The 21,686-nt window shown below is 36.7% G+C and overlaps 1 protein-coding gene across 1 annotated transcript in view; it reads right to left on the bottom strand.

Moving 5' to 3' along the window:
• PSMD14 (proteasome 26S subunit, non-ATPase 14) overlaps positions 1–21,686 on the bottom strand; it is a 114,255-nt gene that overhangs the window by 48,725 nt on the left and 43,844 nt on the right. The window contains exons 4-5 of the mRNA XM_066345907.1: positions 499–570; positions 150–269 (exon numbers count right to left, since the gene is read on the bottom strand). Coding sequence (XP_066202004.1) covers positions 150–269; positions 499–570 — 192 coding nt within the window. The remainder of the gene's footprint in view (positions 1–149; positions 270–498; positions 571–21,686) is intronic.

Genomic DNA, 21,686 nt, shown 5'->3' with positions numbered 1-21,686 from the left:
TAATTCAGTACAATCTAGAATTTCTATCATTAATTTTATGATGAACTTTTCTTCTCAGAAGAAAAAATATGATGAAAGTTATTTTGCATAGGAAAGGAAAAGGGAAAGAAACACATTTACTTGCAGCAGACAACCATAAAAGTACTCACTGTTCCTGACTGTGGCATAGCAAACACATCAATCACTCTGACGGTGTAATCATCAACAAATTCTCCAAGCATCAAACCCATAACTTCCATTGGAACTCCAGCACGACCATGTTTTAACATCTGTAAGAGGACGCCATGTAAAAACAAAGCTTTGAGATCTTTGTCCTATATATTTTTTTAAATTAAAAACCTGATTTTGTTTCAGTGGAAATAAAACACTCTATTTTATTGACATAGCTAAAACAATAGTTTATGTCCAAGAGGGGTAAGGTGACAAATACTCCAAAATAAAAGATACAGTGAAAGCAACAGAGCTCTCTTAAAGCAAATTATTCCATTCAATACTTACTTTTAACAGTGCCAGGGAAGAGATATAGACTTGTTCTGCTGTGTCCACTGCAGGAGCATCTGTAGGTGGCCCCTAGAAACAAGCATATCAATTATTATAAACATAGAGATTATGATTTTAAAATTAAAGTTACATGGTATATAAACTTGATTACATACCATGAGAAAATATCATTACATACTTGAGAAAATATATCAAGTATCCTTGTATTCAGGTACAACACAAATAATCAAAATATGTTTAGAATATCAAACCTGTAGAAAACAGATCAAACTTAGTCCTAAGGCAAGTGTCCAATGGACATAAAGCTTAAATCTTTCAGGAATGCTAATCTACCTCCACTACTAAACAACTATAATGCACCAATTAGCCATGTTTCATATCACTATGTGATCATAAATTGCTCCCAGACTTGCATGACTAACTGAAGGATCAATACAAACAGCAAATTCTCTGAGCTTGATTTACAGCTAAAGGCAGCATGTAGATTAGGGCAACAGATCTCTTCACAGACAGGAGATATAGTGGGGGGAAGGGGACAAAAGACTTCTAATCCCAGGTGAAAGAGCTGTGAACAATATACTCTACATACACTTCACCTGAGGAAGTTGTTCCCCTCCCTTGATACAACAACACATTTTTAACACAATAAACCCCAGGCATGAACAAATTGATTGAGACTGGTATAGCTAACATGAAAATACTTCCAAATCCTGACCGCTAATATATATATAATTATATATATAATATATATAATGTTTATTTTCTTGATTAAGAGAGAGGAAGGGGGGGAGAGAGAGAGAGAGAAACATCATTCTGCCTGTATGTGCCCTGACAGGGAATTGAACCCGCACTCCGGATGATGCTGAAACCAGCTGAGCTACCAAGCCAGGGCATGACCATTACCTTTAAAACAATCTTATTATAGGCTAAAGAAGGTATTACGTTTCTCCTTTAGGATTCTATCTTCATCTATATAACATTCTGTGGCACAAAGTAATTTCCATGTAGTCCTTATCCTCAAGATGACTACAATCTTTTATAAATGTAATTCTGCCCCAACCAGTGCACATAGAAAACTTCTTTTTTTTTTCTTTCTTAATACTGGGCATTCTAGAAAATTGAAATGAGATGCGACTTATAATTGCTAGGTCCAGTTTTGCTTCAAGTTCCCTTTCTTTGACAATAACTGTTACAAATTAGATAACAAACATGTTAGCTATCCATATTTTGTCAATACTCTATGTTGCTTTTATATGTTTACTCACTAAAATAAAACAATTGCTGTACTCGTTATATTTCACACCTATAGGTCTATGTGCAATTTGTGCTTCTTCTTGTCTATTTATATGCTGAATTCTGTAAATTTTTTTTTGGTTTTGTTTAAAAGCTCATTAATATTTACCAGAAGCATTAAATATAAAAGGTTCTATAGTAAGTTTTCTCTAAATACAAGAATCATACATAAAAATACCTGTTTCCTTATGTTCAAAGTTGTAAGAAAAACCAAATCCTTTAAATTTTATTTTTAATAATAAATGCCAGATGGTAATTTAGAAACCGACTGAACTTTTCATCTAGCTTTACCTAATGCACCTTTGTTGCTGAGTTTCAAACAGCTATGAATCTCAGAATGAAAACTCCAAGGTAAGCTAAATTACTATGATACCAAAACATTCACTAAGGTCCATCATCATATAAAACATGGTAATTTTGTTGATATGATAATGTTACTCATCCAACAAAGTTAAGAAGAAACACTGTTTTGTTAAACACTGTCTGTAAACAGTACCTAGCAAAGCATCTGGCACATAATAAAAGAACACAATAAAAATTGGTTGAAAAAATAAATGAATAAATTGAGGTACTGCAAACGAACGCAACAGAAATAAAAAATATCCACCAGTTACCCTGTGAGAGAGAACAGCCATGTGCAAGCAGATATGAAGACCCTTGGCTTCTGTATTTTCTTCTGACTCAGAAGTGTACTACCAGTGGTATTTTCTGCTGCCCCTTTCACTCCATGACTATTTTGTTTCTTGATCTAGTTAAAACTAAATTTTCCAGAAAAAAACCTGGCAAGAAGTAGCAACGAACTGCACTAAGGAAGGAAGGAAGGAATGGAGGGAGGGGAGGGGAGGGGAAGGGAGGGGAGGGGAGGGGAGGGAAGAAGAGGGAAGGGGAAGGAAGGGGAAGGAAAGGGAAGGAAGGGAAAGGAAGGGAAGGGGAGGGAAGAAGAGGGAAGGGGAAGGAAGGGGAGGGGAGGGAAGAAAAGAGAAGAAAGGAAGGGAGGAGAGGGAAGGAAGGGGAGGGCAGGGGAGAAAAAGAGAGGAAGGAAGGGAGGGAGGGAGGGAAAGGAAGAAAGTTGAAGAAAGAAAGGAAGAAAGAAAAAGGGTAACCTATGTAAAACACTGTCTATGGAACAGATGGTAAGGACCTTTGTTAGAAGTGAGTATCTAAATCTGAGGCTATCATTTTTCTACATGCTTCCCTGGTCAGAATAGCACACAATCAGGCAATGAAGAATAAAACTCCATTAGAGAACCTAGACATTGAGCTAAGAAAGATATATAATATAAGAACCTGTACAGCCTGACCAGGTGGCAGCGCAGTGGATAGAGTGTCGGATTGGGACGTGGAAGATGCAGGTTCAAAACCCAAGGTTGCAGGCTTGAGTGCGGGCTCACCTGGCTTGAGTGGATGCTCACCAGCTTGAAGGAGGGGGTCGCTGACTTGAGCATGGGATCATAGACATGACCCCAAGGTTGCTGGCTTGAGAAAGGGGTCACTTGCTCTGCTGTAGGCCCCCCCACCAGTCAAGGCACATATAAGAAAGCAATCACTGCATAACTAAGGAGCTGCAATGAAGAATTTATGCTTCTCATTTCTCTCCCTTCCTGTCTGTCTGTCCCTATCTATCCCTCTCTCTGTCAAAAAATAAATAAAAATAAAAAGAATCTGTACAGCTGTAGATAAAAAAATGACTCAGGAAGTTGAGAAAAAAGTGGGACCACAGACAATTTACGTACATTGTCTTTTGGCCAACATTCCTAGGGAATAGAATTCTGATGATTCAGAGAGGTTAAGTCATCTAAAAATAGAAATCATAAACAAAATTTTAGAATTTTAGAAAACTATTTGGCATTGGTAGAATAAACGAAGATATCTTACTGTTGGAATAGAAAGTTAGAGGACAGACCAAGATGAAAAGACAAAAAATAATAAAAATTAAAATCACCCTGGAGGAAACTTAAAAATAAGTGATATAGAATACACTTTAGAAGATATTCAGAATGTGGAGTAAAAGTTAGATATTAAATTAAAAATATAATAATACTATGAAAAGAGAAGCACACTTGCTTTTAAGCAGAAAAAAACCCCAAGAAATGGAAAGAATCAATAAAGACAAAGATAAAGAAAACTTTCTTGAATAAAAAGTCAACTTTTAGATCACTAAATGTCAGGCAATAATGAAAGAAGAAAGTATTATATCTTGAAAAACCTTAGGTGAAGGTTTTTTTCTTTTTCTTTCTTCTTTTCCAAGTGAGAGGAGAGGAGATAGAGAGACAGACTTCCACATGTGCCCCAACCAGGATCTACCCTACAACCCCTGTCTGGGGACAATGCTCTGCCCATCTGGGGCCATGCTCACAAATGAGCTACTTTTAGCCCCTGAGGCAGAGGCTGAAAGGAGCCATCCTCAGTGACTGGGGCAGATGTGCTCGAACCAATGTACCCATGGCTGCGGAAGAGGGAGGGGGAGGGGGAGGGGAGGGGGAGGGGAGGGAGAGGGAGAGGGAGAGGGAGAGGGGGAGGGGGAGAGGGAGGGGGAGGGAGAGGGAGAGGGGGAGGGGGAGGGGGAGGGAGAGGGGAGACGGGAGAGGGAGGGAGAGGGGGAGGGGGAGGGAGAGGGGGAGGGAGAGGGGGAGGGGAGAGGGAAGGAGAGGGAGAGGGAGAGGGGGAGGGAGAGGGGGAGGGGGAGAGGGAGGGAGAGGGAGAGGGAGAGGGAGAGGGAGAGGGGGAGGGGGAGAGGGAGAGGGAGAGGGAGAGGGAGAGGGAGAGGGGGAGGGGGAGGGAGGGAGAGCAAGGGAGAAGGAGAAAGAGAGAAAGAAAGAGAGAGAGAGGGGTAGGTGGAGAAGCAGATAGTTGTCTCTACTGTGTGCTCTGACTGGAAACCAAACCTGGGACATCCTTATGCTGGACTGATGCTCTACTACTGAGCCAACTGGCCAGGGCTAGGTGAATCTTAATTACATGGATAAAACATAATTTCTAAAACCATACAAAGAGGAAAATTAAATAAAGCTAAAGACAAAAATGCAACTTTGAATTTCTTTGCAATATTAAATGTCCATATGTTTAAGAGAGAAACCCTTAATCAAAAATCTTATACAGGTATTCAGTTTTTCAAGAAATGTCTGAAGGTCCACAAATATATTAGTATAAGATATATATATATATATCTTATACTAATATATATATATGGGCTGAGAAAATATGATTCTATGTATGTATCCTCCCTCAGAAAACCTCCTGAATAAACGATCCAGCTGAGCCCCCACAAATCGAAATGAGAACCTTAAAAATGGAAAACCATTATCTATTTTTTAAAAAAAATCTATTAAAATCACTAAAAGCAGTTAAAAGTAGAGATAGATCTAAATAATGTATATAACCAGGGTCTAAAACCACAGACATTATCCAAGTAACTATACATAAGACAACAGAAAGAAATGAGGTATACAAAATTCTTTACTTTATACATAGGAGGGGAAAAGAGAGGTCTAAGCATTAGCTTTGACTATTATAGAAATATGGATTAAAAAGTGTTTTGAACAACTTAAAAATAACCACAATAAATATTAAAATGAATGCACACCTTAGCAAATCACTGGAGAAAAAGTAAGTATAACTTGGACATGAGAAACAGTAGGAAACCAAAAAGGGAGCAGGGGAAAACAGCAAACAACATAAGGTAGGATCAGTTATACTGGTAATGAAAAAACAGAATACAGTAAATTACAGTCCTTGTTGAAAGTCTCTCACAATAGGTTTAAGATAGATATTCAGTTATATGCTGTTTACAAATAACAAAACATCACAATTTGTCAGATTTGTCAGTCAGTGACACATCTAAATTTCTTTTTGTAAAAGAAGTCACAATGATCACTATTTTTACTCGTCCTGTCTTTCTTCAGTGATGCATGATATTAATAGATTCCCCATTACTAAATAACCTTTGTACTGCTGGGATAAGTTGTTCAAGTTTGGTTTATTATTTTTAACTTAAAGTTTTTGTTTTCCTATTCATAAGTGAGATTAGTCTGGCATTTTCTTTTTTCTATTAACATTCTCAGGTTTTGATATCATTATGCTAAATTTATAAAATGAAAAGTTTTATAATTTCCCACTTTTCATGTCCTAATAGTATTTATATATACTAAGTAATTCATTTCTTTAAAAAATTTGGAAGCATTCATTTGTAAAACATTTATCTCTGAAACTGACTTTGGAGCTAACTGGTATAACTTTTTCAATGGTATTAATAAACCGGGTTACCTATGTCTTAAGACTAGATGGACTATTATATTGTTTCAGAGGATACATTCACTTAGATTTCAAAGTTATCACCATAGAATTGAACATATTCTATTTTGATTTTTCATTTTTGTTTAATACCAAAAACATAAAACTAAATTTGTTTCCCTACATCACTTTATAATATCATTCAGAAAGATTAATGATTCACTTTAAAAAAAAAAATCAAATTATAACAAAAACTATACTAAATGAAGGAAACACTTCTCAATTCATTGTGTGAGCTAACATTATCCTTATACCAAGTCAACAAAGACAGAACGAGAGAACTATAGACCAATATTTCTTATGAACAACAAAATCACAGCAAACAGATCTCAGCAGTACATTAAAAGGATTATTATACACATGACCAAGTGGAATTTTTGCCTGCAATGCAAGGATGGTTCAGTATACAAAAACTGACCAATGTACTACACCACACAGGCCGAAGGAAGGAAAAAAAAACAACCCACGATCATATCAATTAATGCAGAAAAGTATTTGACAAAATTCAACACCCTTTCATGATAAAAACACTCAACAAACTAGAAATAGCAGGTAAGTACCTCAACAGAATAAAGCCATAGATGAAAACACAATACTCTGGGGCCCTGGCCAGTTGGCTCAGTGGATAGTGTTCATGTGGTGTATGGATGTCCTGGGTTCCTGGTCAGGGCACATAAGATAAGCAATCATCCTGCTTTTCTCCCCCATCCCCCTTCTATCCATCTTCACCTCCTGCAGCCAGTGGCTTGATTGGTACTAGCGCCAACCTAGGTGCTGAAGATGGCTTGGTTGGCCCATGCTTCAGCCTCAGGTGCTAAAAATAGCCTGGTTGATTCCAGCATCAGCCCCAGACAGGTGTTGCCAGGTGCATCCCAGGACGGGGCACATGCAGGAGTTTAGCTCACTATGTCCCCTTCTCTCACTTAAAAAAAAATACTCCATAGTGAAAGACTGAAAGTGTTTCCTCTAAGATCAGAAACAAAGTAAGGATTTCTTCTTTTACCACTTCTATTAAACACAGTACTGAAAGTTCTACCCAGAGCAATGAGGCAAGAAAAAGAAATAAAAGGCATCCAAATTGGAAAGAAATAATATTATCTGTTTGCAGCTTATCTCATATACAGAAAACTCTAAATATCCCACAATAACAACAACAACAAAACCCTGTTAGAATAAATATATTCAGCAAAATAGGCTACAAAATCAACACACAAAAATTAGTTATCTTTCTATACACAAACAAATCTGAAAAGGAAATTATATAAACAATTCCACTTACAACAATATCAAAAAGAATAAAAACATGTAGACATTAACTTAACCAAGGTGGTAAAAGACTTGTACAATGAAAACTACAAAACATTTCTGCAAAAAAATTAGACATAAAAAATGAAGACATAACTCATGTTCATGGATTCAGAGAATTAATAGTTAAAATGTCTATAGTATATAAAGTGATCTACAGTTTTAATGCAATCTTTATCAAAATCCTAATGATATTTTTTACAGAAATAGAAAAAATCATCTTAAAATTCATATGTAAAGTAATCCTGAACAGCCAAACAATTCTTAAAAAGAACAAAACTGGAGGACTCAAACTTTGTGATTTCAAAACTCACTACAAAGCTAGAGTAATCAAAACAGTGTGATTCTGCACAAAGACCAATGGAATAGAATAAAGAACCCCAAAATAAATCCTCACGTATACAATCAAATGATTTTTAACAAGACTGCCCATACCATTCAATGGGGAAAGTAGTCTTTTCAACAAACGGTGCTAGAAAAAACAGATACCCATATGCAAAAAAGAATGAAGCTAGAACTTTCCCTAACACTGTATAAAAATTAACTCAAAATGGATCAAGGACATAAAAGTAAGACCTAAAACAGTAACAAAAGAAATCATAGGACATACATTTCATAACATTGAGTTGGCAATGATTTCTTGGATATGGCATCAAAGGCACAGGTAACAAAAGAAAAAATACACATTGGATCTCAGGCAAATTTAAATATTCTGTGTACTGCACTGACTGGATAGCTCAGTTGATTAGAGCATTGTCTCAATATGCCAAGACTGTGGTTTAAATCCCTGGTCAGGGCACATACAAGAATCTATCAATAAATGTATGAATGAGTAGAACAAAAAATTGATATTTTTCTACCCCTCCTTCCTCTCTCTAAGAGTAAAAAAGGCAACCCATAGAGTAGAAGAAAGTGTCTGCAAACTATATATCTGACAAGGGATTAATATCCAGAATATACTATGGAGAACTCCTAAAATTCAAACCAGCTCCACCCAAAAACTATATTCAAAAATAGGCAAACCACTGACCAGTGGTAGCACAGTTAATAGAGCGCTGACCTGGGAAGCTGAAGGTCCTGGGTTCAAAACCCTGAGGTCACTGGCTAGACCATGGGCTTGCCATCTTGAGCATGAGATCATGGACATTATCCCAAGGTCACTTTCTTGAGCCCTAAGGTCGCTGGCTTAAGCAAGGGGTTACAGGCTTGGCTTGAGCTCCCTGACCAAGGCACATATAAGAAGCAATCAATGAACAACTAAAGTGACACAAGTACAAGTCGATGCTTCTCAAGTCTCTCAATTCCTGTCTTCCCATCTCTCTCAAGAAACAAAACAAAACAAAACCCTAAAGTAAAGCAACTACAAGTTGATGCATCTCATTTCTCTCCTCCCGCTTTCATGTCTCTTAAAAACAACAACAACAACAACAAAAAAAAAACAGAAAACAAGGATGTGAAGAAACTGGAACCCCTGTGCACCATTGGTGGGACTATAAAATGGTACAGCCACTATGAAAAACAGTATGGCGGCTTCTCAAAAAAAATAAAATACCATAAGATCCAGCAATTCCACTTCTGGATATATACTCAAAAGAACTGAAAGATGATTAGAAAAGATGCCCTACTACCATTGTGACAAGGTAGACGGACCTTGAATATTATGCTAAGTGAAATGTCAGACGGAAAAAGCTAGGAACTATGTGATTTCACTCGTATGTAGTATATGGAATTGAAGTTCATGGACACAGACAATAGTGGGGTGGTTACCAGAGGGAAGAGGATATAGGGGGTGGTGGAGGATGAAGGGGGCCAGATAAAAGGTGACAGAGAATGGTTTGACTTTGGGTGGAGAGCACACAGTGCAATATACAGATCATGTTTTATGGAAATGTATATTTGAGACCTATATGATCCTGTTGGCCACTGTCACTCCAATAAATTTAATTTAAAAAAAAAAAGAATTGAAAGAAGGGTATTAAAGAAATATTTAGCCTGACAAGGTGGTGGCGTGGTGGACAGAGCGTCGGACTGGGATGCGGAGGACCCTGGTTCAAGACCCCGAGGTCGCCAGCTTGAGCGCAGGCTCATCTGGTTTGAGCAAAGCTCACCAGCTTGGACCCAAGGTCGCTGGCTCCAGCAAGGGTTACTCAGTCTGCTGAAGGCCCATGGTCAAGGCACATATGAGAAAACAATCAATGAACTAAGGTGTTGCAATGCAAAACTGATGATTGATGCTTCTCATCTCTCTCCATTTCTGTCTGTCTGTCCCTAACTACCCCTCACTCTGTATCTGTAAAAAAAAAAAAGAAAAAAGAAAAAAAAAGAAATATTTATCTTTACACCAATGTTCACAGCACATTATTCACAATAGTTAAAATGTAGAAGCAATCAAAATATCCACTGATGGATGAATGGGTAAGCAAAATGTGGTATATACATACAAGGAAATATTATTCAGCCTTAAAGAGAAAACAAATTCTGCAATATGCTACAACATGGATGAACCTTGAGGACATGATGCTAAATGAAAGAAGCCAGTCAAAAAAAGGACAACTACTATATAAATACAAATTCTGTAGGTTTTCACTATGCGATGAGGTACTAGAGCAGTCAAAATAAAAAAGACAGAACATATAACAGAAGTTGCCATAGGTGTTGTGAGGGGGGTATGAAGAATTACTGTCTACTGATGAGCATAGTTTCAGTTCGTATATATATGAACTGCATATATATATATATATATATCTGCATGAGAAAACACACTCTAGGTACAAACATAAGTGAACAAATAAAATAATAAAAAGCTAACAACATAATCTGAAATTTCTGAATACTAAAAAACTTTAAAGAAAAAAAACTAAAAAATAGTTACACCATTTGTAACAAAAAGTCAATCTATAAGTTAACAAAACATTAAAACCTTAATGGAAACATGGGCAATTTGTTACATAACAAATACATGGTGAAATAAATATGAAAAATATCCAGCCCTGGCCAGGTAAGCTCAATCAGATCATCGTCCTGATACAGCAAGGTTATGGGTTCAAGCCCCGATCAGGGCACATACAGTAATCGACCAATGAATACATAAATCAGTAGAACAACAAATCAATGTTTCTCTCTTCTTTTTCTCTCTCTAAAATCAATCAAATAAAAAATTTAAAAAAGAAAAAGTTCAACATCACTAGTTGACCTTCTTTAATTAAGAAATGCCAATTAACACATTAAGATATTGTTGTTGTTTTTCTATCAAACAAGCTTTATTTACAATGCCTAATTTTGGAGAGGGTGTAACAAAGGAGACATTCTCTACACTGTTGGGTAGGAATGTGAATTGGTATACTCTATCAGAAAAGCAACATATACCAAGAGCCTTACAGCTGCACAAACTTTTTGACCTACTTCTGTACTCCTAGAAAAATTTTAAGTAAATAAACAGAAATATTTGTATGAACCAGGATGTTCACAATAGTTTTTCTAAAATAATGCAAACAAACCTAGGAACAAAATAACAACCAATAATTAAAGAATACTGCTGAAAGTTCCTTTCTCTTAAGTCATATATACATAACATATATACAGACAACAGGGTAGCAACAGGCAGAGGAAAAGTAGGGGTGGAGGTAGGGGTGCAAAGAAGGGAAACGGGGGTGGAAAGAGACTTTGCATGGGGGTCACAATGCGGTGTGCAGAGGGTGTTACATTGAGTGGGACACTCAAAACCATGTCAACACAATAAATTTAAAATAATTTTAAAAAATATATAATATTGTTGAAAGTTCCTTTCTCAGAGATCTCTGCTGTCTGTAGACATTGTAAGGTATTTTTCCCCGCCGAGAAGGAAGGAAGAGGGACGGAGCCGCAAAGTGTGAAATAATAAACGGCTTTATTGAGTATAGAGGTATAGAGCGCACACCCCGCCGGGCAAGGTTCCCTGGCCCGGAGGAAAAAAACATGGAGGCTAGGGAAGTTGCAAAGATTAAACCACGTGGCAGATATTTAAAGGGTCCCACTAGGGAGGTGGAGCTACTATGACGTGGTGAAATTTCACTGGCTGGCAGACGATCGCTTCTTTCCAAATGGTTCCTGGGAATCTTACTTTGACGGGCTTGATTGTGGGCGGTCCTAGCCAAAGTGGGCGGGTCTTAGTTCTACGTCACCATGCCCCCATCCACCGACCTTACAGACATCTTAATCAACAATATTACTTTAACTCAAAAGTATGCCAGCCTATTGCTATACTGAATATTTTAAATCTACAATCTTGAAGAAGTCCTCTCCTAATTTAAAAAGAAAACAGAGACAGTGGAGCATGACCAAATACATTTACATGAAGCAGATTTCTCTCCCTTTTGGGGGGATATGATAGAAAGAGAGGTAAATCAGGAATTAATCTGTGAGATAACCATACAGGCTTTGATGTTTGCCAGTGCAAAGTATTTTATAACATTTAATAATATAGCCTTTTCTGGCCAGTTCTTGACTGTATGTAAGGAATTCCACTTCAGAAATTTCTTCACTCTCAAAATTGGAGGTATCAGTGTGGAACTACTTAAGTATTTACCATGTACCTAACACTTTAGCTGTATGGTTAAATGAAAGCTTCTAGAAGCTTATGATGTAGTTAGGCAAACAAAACACACATTGACATTGATCACCAGGACCAATACGCGATTTCTGACTTACAGCAATGTACTCTTTCCACTACAGCATACCATTCCATTTTCAGATGCCCAAATCAAGTTTTATTCTGGAAGTGTAGTTCCTTTCCTTTGTTTACAATTTTAGAACCCTCAGCCACTGAGCTGATTCCTATTAAAGAAAATGGAGATACAGCACTTGGGATGTTGTTCCTACCCAAAAGTAGTTCGTGCCCACTGAGAACTAGGAACACTTGAAAAGCCTCTCTCTATTTTCTGAAATCTAGATGGGCACACTGGGCTTTGAAGAATCAAACACATTACTGAATTTACTTATAAAACAGTATATACCAAAACAAACAAACAAACAACAGTACATTGAAAACAAAATACTACTACTTTGAAAACAAAAATATCTTTTCAGTAAAATATACTGTAAGAAACTTAAGTCATCTAAAACACGTAGGGTTGTTTATTTATTTATTTATTTATTTGTATTTTTCTGAAGTTGGAAACGGGAGGCAGTCAGACAGACTCCCGCATGCACCCGACCAGGATCCACCCGGCATGCCCACCAGGGGGTGATACTCTGCCCATCTGGGGCGTTGCTCTGTTGCAACCAGAGCCATTCTAGCGCCTGAGGCAGAGGCCACAGAGCCATCGTCAGCACCCGGGCCAACTTTGCTCCAGTGGAGCCTTGGCTGCGGGAGGGGAAGAGAGAGACAGAGAGGAAGGAGAGGGGGAGGGGTGGAGAAGCAGATGGGCACTTCTCCTGTGTGCCCTGGCCGGGAATCAAACCTGGGACTCCTGCATGCCAGGCCAACGCTCTACCACTGAGCCAACCAGCCAGGGCCGGGTTGTTTTTTAAAATCACATGTAATGACATATTCTACATATCCTATGCACAGGATGAAGAAAATTAGAATAAATGTACAGAATTTGAATGATCTCAATCATCTTTCATTTCCCGAGAACTTATGCTTAAGAAACTAAGCTAAATGCTAGGGAAACTAAGGTGAAAACCTGGAACCAAATATTTCTGAATTATAATAATTGGCTTAGGCTGTTACTAGTATAGAAAATAATAGAGAAAATATTTTCTTTCTGGTGCTAAATCAACAGCATAGCTCTCAGTTATCAGCTTAGTGTGTGAGCTATTCAAGTTAACTCTGTTGACCTGATAACAACTATTTTACCACCATAACAAACAGTACAAAAAGTCATATTTTTGGAGACTGAACATGATGTGACTAACTTAAACTTCAAGGTCCTTTAATAAAAACTGTTAGAAAAACTGAAGGCACTGGTATAACTAAAGTGGTATTAAGCAAAAAAAAACTAAAGAAAATTGGTCTGTGTTTCGCACAATGCCAATATAAAAGAGAAACACACATCATTGACAACAGATAAATAAGAAATAAAATGTTTTGCAACCTTAAGAGTTTACTGCTATAGGAACTTAAATGAATATTACAACTTGAAAATTGGAATATGATTCAGTTATATACTGCTATAAAAAAATTTAAACTAAATGTACATACCACTTCATATAAACAAGAAATTGAAATAATTACTTTTGCTATATATTTCTTAATACTTCATTCCTATAGGCAACTTTAAAATCACTTAAGTCTGACTCTTTAAAATAAATTTGTTGTATAAAGAGTTCGGGAAACCCCATTTCTTCAAACTGATGAAGACTATAAGTCAGCTATCATAATTGTGGGGTAAATACATAGGTGAGCCATAGACACAAGGATTACAACTGACCTTTATATATACATGAAATTCTACCCAACCACTGAGATATAAAACCTATTACGCACTCTACTGAGGCATCAAACTTACCTCTGTACAATGAGTTTTGAACTGCTACATTTAATAAAACACAAATTATCCAACCCTACAAATTTTAAGAGTGGTTAAATTAAATGAGACATGGTTGTGATGGGGTCCCCCCACAGTTAAAGGTTAAAATCTGATCCAGCATAAAAAGATAAAACTTTTACTTGGGTAGACCTGGTTGAGTTAAAAAAAAAAAAAAGAAAAGCATTTGCCATTATAACAGGATAAAAACTAATGCCTCAAACTGTTACCTACTCAGGCCTTTTAACAAATTTGTTAACACTATTAGTTATATTACTCCACCTTTCTCTTAGTGTGAACTGGTATCAATTACTTAGCCCATTTTATTATGTTATTAAAATACCTGCTGATTAAACATGAACCAAAGTGTCAGGTGAATGAAATGTAAAATAAAGAGTATCATTGAACTTCAACACTTTGAAAATAACTGAAATTACAAAATTATCTTGGGAAACAACGTAAAACATTTCAAAATTTGTAAAAACGTTGTTGTAGGAAGGCTTATTACATAGGCCTTATTTTTATATTGCCTACTTAAAGGTGTGTAGTTGGTCCTGCATTATAAAATTATGTTTAAAGGTCTATTAAAATATGTACTTTTCAATAGAGAAAATAAGCTTTAAAAACAAGTAAAACGTAATCATTTTTAAAAACAAAATAAAACCTAAACATGTAATATATTGAATAGTTAATAGAAAATAATTCTTAACCTATGGTATTCAATATAACCCCAACAAATTCTGTCAAAAATTTAAAATTCTGATGAAACTAGCACCTTCAGTTTTCTCAATTAAAAAACCCTATAAGTAGTCACACACAAAATAAGTAAATTCTAACATATACAAATAACTACCACTGTATTGTTTATCTCTTACCCAGAAAGGTAAGAAACAACCTTTTAATACTTTAATTTTGTGAGTATTAAAACAACGAGTGTGAAAAGCAAGCTGCATGTAAACTATTTCCACTGCCTGAGCTTCAATGACTAGCTGAGGCAACCCGTTATCGGAGGTGTTAATTGGCAATAGGAGTACAAGTCAGAAGCATGTTCCCCAACGTCCTAACCCAGCAAGGCTGGGTCATTAAAGTGGAAATGAATTCTTTCATGTCGACTTAACCCTTTAAATGCATGATTTCAGCTGTTTCCTCTCAATTAATTTCAAAAACTTGTTACTTTTTAAGACTTAAAAAAATTGTTTCAAAAAAAAAGGTCCTTTGGCTGACAGATCCAATGTCTATATTATTCAGAAAAGAACAGAACAAGTTAATTGCAATGTATTATTGCAACTCTACCCTCTGAAAAACAAATAAACTAATTGTATTTGCTTATTTTAACACTGAAAAGAAGATATAGTATATTAGAAATAGCTCATAACCATTTAGTCACAGAGTTTTATTTTATATTTTTATTTAAGAATCTATCCAATGATGATAAATTAATCACCTTAACTTGGGATAGAGCAGTACTATTTTTTTTATTCCCACAATGTTCATACAAGAATCCCCAATATAAAAATGTTTTTAAACATATATGTTAAGCACCTTTCTAATTATGTTTCATTATTCTAGTAAGGTATATACAATCACAGCATATCCTGATGATTAGTAGCCAAAAAGCCAAAATTCCTTTTATGGCATGATCTCAGGGGTTTCCAGATGGCACATTAATTCTTAAAAAAAAAAAAAAAAAAAAAAAAAAGATTAAAAGAAAGGAAAATAAGAATTAAAATGTCAAAATAATTGCTTTCATGTATTGCTTTGAAATGCTATATTTATAAATGCTAATATTCCCATGTATTTTTTTCTGTTTTAAACAGTACCTTAAAAAATTAACATATGTATGCTGCATCTTTCATCTCTGAGTAATAGTAGAAGAAGTTCTTTTTATTTTGGAAGTATTTCTTTAATAAAAGTAGTATCAGACTAAGAACCAAACATACCTAACACTATGTAGCTTATAAATAATCAATTAAAAATTACCAACATGACAATAGAGACATAATTTCACCCACAGTTGTAATACAGATAGACTCTCGAATAAATATAACCAATAATGTGCTCATCAGAAATTTGATCAGCAAGGACTTAAATAATAAGGGTAATATAATGATTCCAGGATGTCAAAGGTGAGAATCACACTCTATTCCTACATCCTGTCCTACATTCCTTTCCCTGGACCTCACCCATCTCTTTCTTTCAAGGTTTCCAACTACTATATGTATTTGACAAACTCAGTTCTTGCTTTTCTGAAAAGTTTCTTTCCCTAGACCTCCTGAGCTCCTTCACACAGCAAACCTAAGTGGCTGCTGTGGAGGCAATATTTTAAGAATATAAAAATTTCCATGGGGAACAGGCAGTGGGATGAGGCAACATAACAGTAATAGCAGAGGAAAGGGGAAGATGGCACCATTACCTTGTTATAAAGACAAGTGATCAAAGTAACAGGTAACAGGGGCTGATGGCCTAGTCAGTGCACAATGACCAACTATGACATTTCTTTCTCTTTAAGACCATCCTTGATATTCACTTTGAAACAATTTCCACTTACTTAAAAATGTGTGGGCAAAATATGCTGCAAGCACCAATCCCCCCCTTTTTTTAGCATGCACAAGAAAGGGGGGTAAGAGGGAGAGGGACAGATAAGGACAAACAGGAAAGGAGATGAGAACTATCAACTCATCGTTGTGGCTCCTTAGTTGCTCAATGATTGCTTTCTTATATGGGCCTTGACTGGGGGCGGGGGGCTCCAGCCAGTGACCTCTTACTCAAGTCAGTGACCTTGCTCTTAAAGCCAGCAACCATGGGGTCATGTCTATGATCCCACGCTCAAGCTGGTGACCCCGGGGTTTCAAACCTAGCATCTCAGGCCAACACTACATCCACTGTGGCACTGCGCCACTGCCTGGTCAATCTAAGCCTCCAATCACTTTAGTCATCTTTGAAATCTGTCTCACCATAACAGGGACTATGTCCCACACCACGTGATTTTCATTCTGCCCCATAGCAATGAGGAGGGAACTAGCATAATGTTTGGCTACCTTTGCTATAAAGCATCATTATTCATGACGATTGGTTAGTCAAACTTCAGAAACCATAAGATAACTACAAATGCTTAGGAGTTAACTGGAAACAAGGTCCCAGAGTAAAGCAGAACCTTGAGTGTCCTACAACAGGACAATAAGGTAGCAGAACTGTTACATAACAGGCCCTATGCCTGGCTTTAGCTTTAAAGTTTTTATAGTCATAGGTGGCTCCTTCTTCTTACACACTGTTCAACTACAGCACTATCGATGTATGCTTTAAATTACAAAACATTTAAAATATAGCCAGCCACTAAAGAACTAACTATTCTGGGAAGCATTTATAATTATTAATTAGCCCATCTTCTAAATTATACTGTGCAAAGCCAAGTATGGAATGTTGCGCGCGCGCACACACACACACACACACATATACACAGAGAATGGATATTTCTACTAATTCACTCAACAAGCATGGACCTGAGAGCCCACTTGCCATGTACTGGCTATATGAAGGTAGACAGCCTCCTGCTCTTAAGAGGTTCACAAACTACCAGGCAAGAAAAAGAAAAATCGTAAATGTTACAAAATAAATTAAGTTGTAACAAAAACAGACGCATATATAATAAGTCACAGAAGTCAAAACAATCTATTTGATAAAATCCTCCCTTTTGCTAAGGATCAAAGACTGTGTAGAACTTTTCCAAGCAAAAAAAAGAAAGAAAGAAAAAAAAAAGAAAGGGAGTGATAGGTAGGTAAAGGCTGTACAAGAAAATGACACATTTAAAGGCACAGAGACATGAAAAAGCAATCATTCTGCACATAACCATTCAAAGCTATTTAAACTATAAAATTGGCTGACTAAAGCATGAATTCTTAAAAAGTCAAACATGAGTTAATATTGCTTCAATTTCAATGGGTATTTTCCTGAGGATATGACTTTTTTTAAAAAGGTCATCTTTAAAAGACATGTTTTTTCTTACCCACATTTGCCTTTATGAAAAATATTCATCCCTTTAGAATATACAGAATTACAAGACAAGAAAAGGAGATAGTGTGTTTTTCATATATAATGTTGTCTTATAAGTAATATGTAGTGTCTCCTTGGTTTACAGAATTTGTACAAATATTACATGTCACTCACAGTCTTAAGGCCAAAGGCTACTGCTTTTTAATATATTGTTCCCAGAATAAAATATTCTTTCAGTAAATAATATTATAAAAACCTAGCTATCTATATTCAAGTAACAGGTACCAATGAAAGAGGAGAGAGTTCATTGCAGGATTAGCTAGATCACTGATCAAAGGCGCTGAAGATTAAGTAGATGCTACTGTGATCAGCTGTTAGAGCCACTAAAGAGCCAGAAAGCAAGGCCCTAGAGGTGTTGCAACCATGCAAAGAAGAGACAATCTAAAAAAATGGGTGAATATGGGCATAAATAAGGAGGAAAAAAATAGAAAAGAAAAAGAAAGACTTGGGAAAGCTCAGTGTGCCACACACAAGGACATGTATTAGGTATATGATGAATAAATTAGATGCGGTGCTATTCCTTAAAATGTATGTAGGAGATAAATAATATAAGTAAATATAAAAATGAATATATAATTGTAATTTGGATTTGGTACCAAAATAATAAAGAGAATAAATAAGTCTTGGGGACATAATAAAAACGAGGTCTTATCTTCAAAGAACTTCCCAGAAAGCAAATAAGCAATGAACATGTAAGCCAGTGGTTCTTAACTGTTTATTCCTCAGAATCACCTAGGGAACTTTAAATTCTGATGCCTGGACCAACCCTCAGAGATGCTGATTTAAAATGCTCTAGGGTAAGCCCTAGCCGGTTGGCTCAGTGGTAGAGCGTTGGCCTGGCGTGCAGGGGTCCCAGGTTCGATTCCCGGCCAGGGCACACAGGAGAAGCGCCCATCTGCTTCTCCACTCTTCCCCCTCTCCTTCCTCTCTGTCTCTCTCTTCCCCTCCTGCAGCCGAGGCTCCACTGGAGCAAAGTTTGCCCGGGCACTGAGGATGGCTCTGTGGCCTCTGCATCAGGCGCTAGAATGGCTCTGGTTGCAACAGAGCAACACCCCAGATGGGCAGAGCATCGCCCCCTGGTGGGCGTGCCGGGTGGATCCCGGTCGGGCGCATGCAGGAGTCTGACTGCCTCCCTGTTTCCAACTTCAGAAAAATACAAACAAATAAATAAATAAATAAATAAATAAAATAAAATAAAATAAAATGTTCTAGCGTGAGGTCCAAAAAGCACTTCATATTTTTTAGCACTCCAAGTAATTCTTGATTATTTTGTTATTACTATTAAGACTAAAGCAACCTTGCCAAATGGTCACTCAATCCCCTCTTATAAAAATAGCACAAATGAAATTTGTATCTTGATATGTACACATATTTTTATTTTTGTTGGAAATCAGAATCTACTTTAAAATATCTTCTCTCTCCATATGCTTAACTTAATCATTCATTAACCAACAAATGTCTTTTACTTTGGGCAAGCAAACATTCACAGTTCAGAGCACACTGTACATAAGATCCTGCTAGCTAGTCTCTCCCACCTCTGCCCCTAGTATAACTAACAGTGGACTCACCATCTCTGCAACACAACTTCTACCTAATCATGTCATTAAAATCCTGATTAAGTATAGCACTCTGTGAGGGCTCAACATTCGTTTGTAATGTCACGTGGCATCTGGGTCAGTGCTCTGCATCCTATCACTCCCTGATAGACTATCTTAAGAGAAAAGTCAAAAAGTTAGAGAAGACTACTGACAGAATAGAACTTCCCATTAGAGAAAAATTACCTAACACCCACAAGAAAGATGCTCAATAAATAACTCTTCGATCTCTTTATAAATAAATGTAGATTTAGCTTTTATTTTTTATCACTATTGCACACTAAATCATGCCAAGCAGGTGAGCAAATGAAAATGCCAAAGGCAATCCTCTGCTTGCATGGTCTCCATTGAGAACTTTAGATCCCTTCTCCCAGAAGGATAAGTATATTTAAAAGGCAGAATAAATAAGAAGCTAGGGGAAAAAAACTCATATGCTTGAAGTACACTTAGAAAAGAACTAGAGACCTAGATAGTAAATTAATCAGGCACCAGACGAGGCACAGGGGTTATTCACTTAAAAGAGTTGATCTGTCTTAGGCCTAAGTAAGAGTAGAAAGTCGCTTTCCTAAGAGGAAGAGAGGCCAAAGAGGCAGGGAGATGAGTAGGTCAGAACAGAACCAATGACAGCTATCAGAGTGAACTAATGCATTTTCTAACTACCACTGCTTGTTTCTTTTAAACTTTGTTTCTTTTAAAACTTATAAAATATTTAAGAGATACAAAAAGATCTAATAGATAATAAATACAGCACCCAGCTTATGAAATAAAACATCACTGAAATAGTTGGGCTGAAGCTCCTGTGTCTTCCTCCTTGATTGACTGTGTCTTCCCCTACCCCAAGTTATAGCCACTAGTCTAATTTTGGTGATTATCATGCATTTTAAAAAAAACCTTTCACTAAATAAGTATAACTTGATAATATATAGTATAGTAATTGCCTGTTTGTAAATTGTACATAAAAACTTCATATGGAATGTATTATTTGTCCACTTGCTTTTTTCCTTTATTATGTTAGTATGGATTAATCATATTGATATATGAAGATCACCTAAAATTCCACTGTTAAGTAAAATTATGTACACCTTTCCCTGCTAATAGACAATAAGGTTGTTTTCATTCTTGACATATCTAGAGATTAGTAAACTATAACATGTGAGTAAGCCAGCTGATTTTGTTTGAAAATAAAATTTTATTGGAATGCAGCCAGGCCAGGCCCATTCATTTTTTTGTATTATGTATGGCTGCTTTAACACTACAATGGTAGAGTGGAATTGAGTAGTTGCAACAGAGACAGACCATTTGGTCCACAGGCCTAAAATATTTACTATCTGGCTCTTTAAGAAAAGAGTTAACTTTATTTTATAATGTTTTCTAAAGAAAATTGAATTTTAAATTTTAATGCAATTTACTCTATCAATTAGTCCCTTTAGAATTTGTTGTGTAAGAAACACTGCCCTATATATTCAATTTTATGTGTCCAAAAGAAGCAATATATGTCTCAACCTATCTTATTTAGTACCTCTGAACACTAAGAATAACACTTTCTATTAATTTGGTTTCAATGAACCATTCAATTTCAGCATATTTTCTTAAAAACCCATATACAGGCCTTGGCCAGTTGGCTCAGTGGTAGAGCATTGGTCCGGCATGTGAATGTCCCAGGTTTGATTCCCACTCAGGGCACAGAGGACAAGTGCCCATCTGCTTCTCCACCCCTCACCCTCTTGCTGCTGCCGCTGCTGCTGCTTCTTCTTCTCTCTCTCTCTCTCTGTCTTCCCCTCCTACAATCATTGCTTGACTGAAAAGAGTTAGCCCCGGGTGCTGAGGGTGGCTCCATGGCCTCAGTCTCAGGTGCTAAGAAGAGCTCAACTGCTGAGCAACAGAGCAGTGCCCAGATGGGCAGAGCATAGCCCCCTAGTGGGCTTGCTGGGTGGATCCCGGTGGGGGCGCATGCTGGAGTCTGTCTCTTTACCTCCCCTCCTCTCACTGAAAAAAAAAAAAAATCTACATACAATTTTAATACTGATCACTCTGAAGTTCAAGCAGAAAGGAGAACATCTAGTATATCTAGTCCAACACAAAATTTTCCCATTAAAAAATAAATTGACATTGGCTAATGTCCAAGACAGAGTAATAGGAACTACAT

Source organism: Saccopteryx leptura, chromosome 7 (assembly GCF_036850995.1).
Source record: "Saccopteryx leptura isolate mSacLep1 chromosome 7, mSacLep1_pri_phased_curated, whole genome shotgun sequence".
Lineage (NCBI taxonomy): Eukaryota > Metazoa > Chordata > Mammalia > Chiroptera > Emballonuridae > Saccopteryx > Saccopteryx leptura.
The sequence above is the reverse complement of the archived record's forward strand: the minus strand, read 5'-3'. Positions and strand labels throughout refer to the sequence as shown.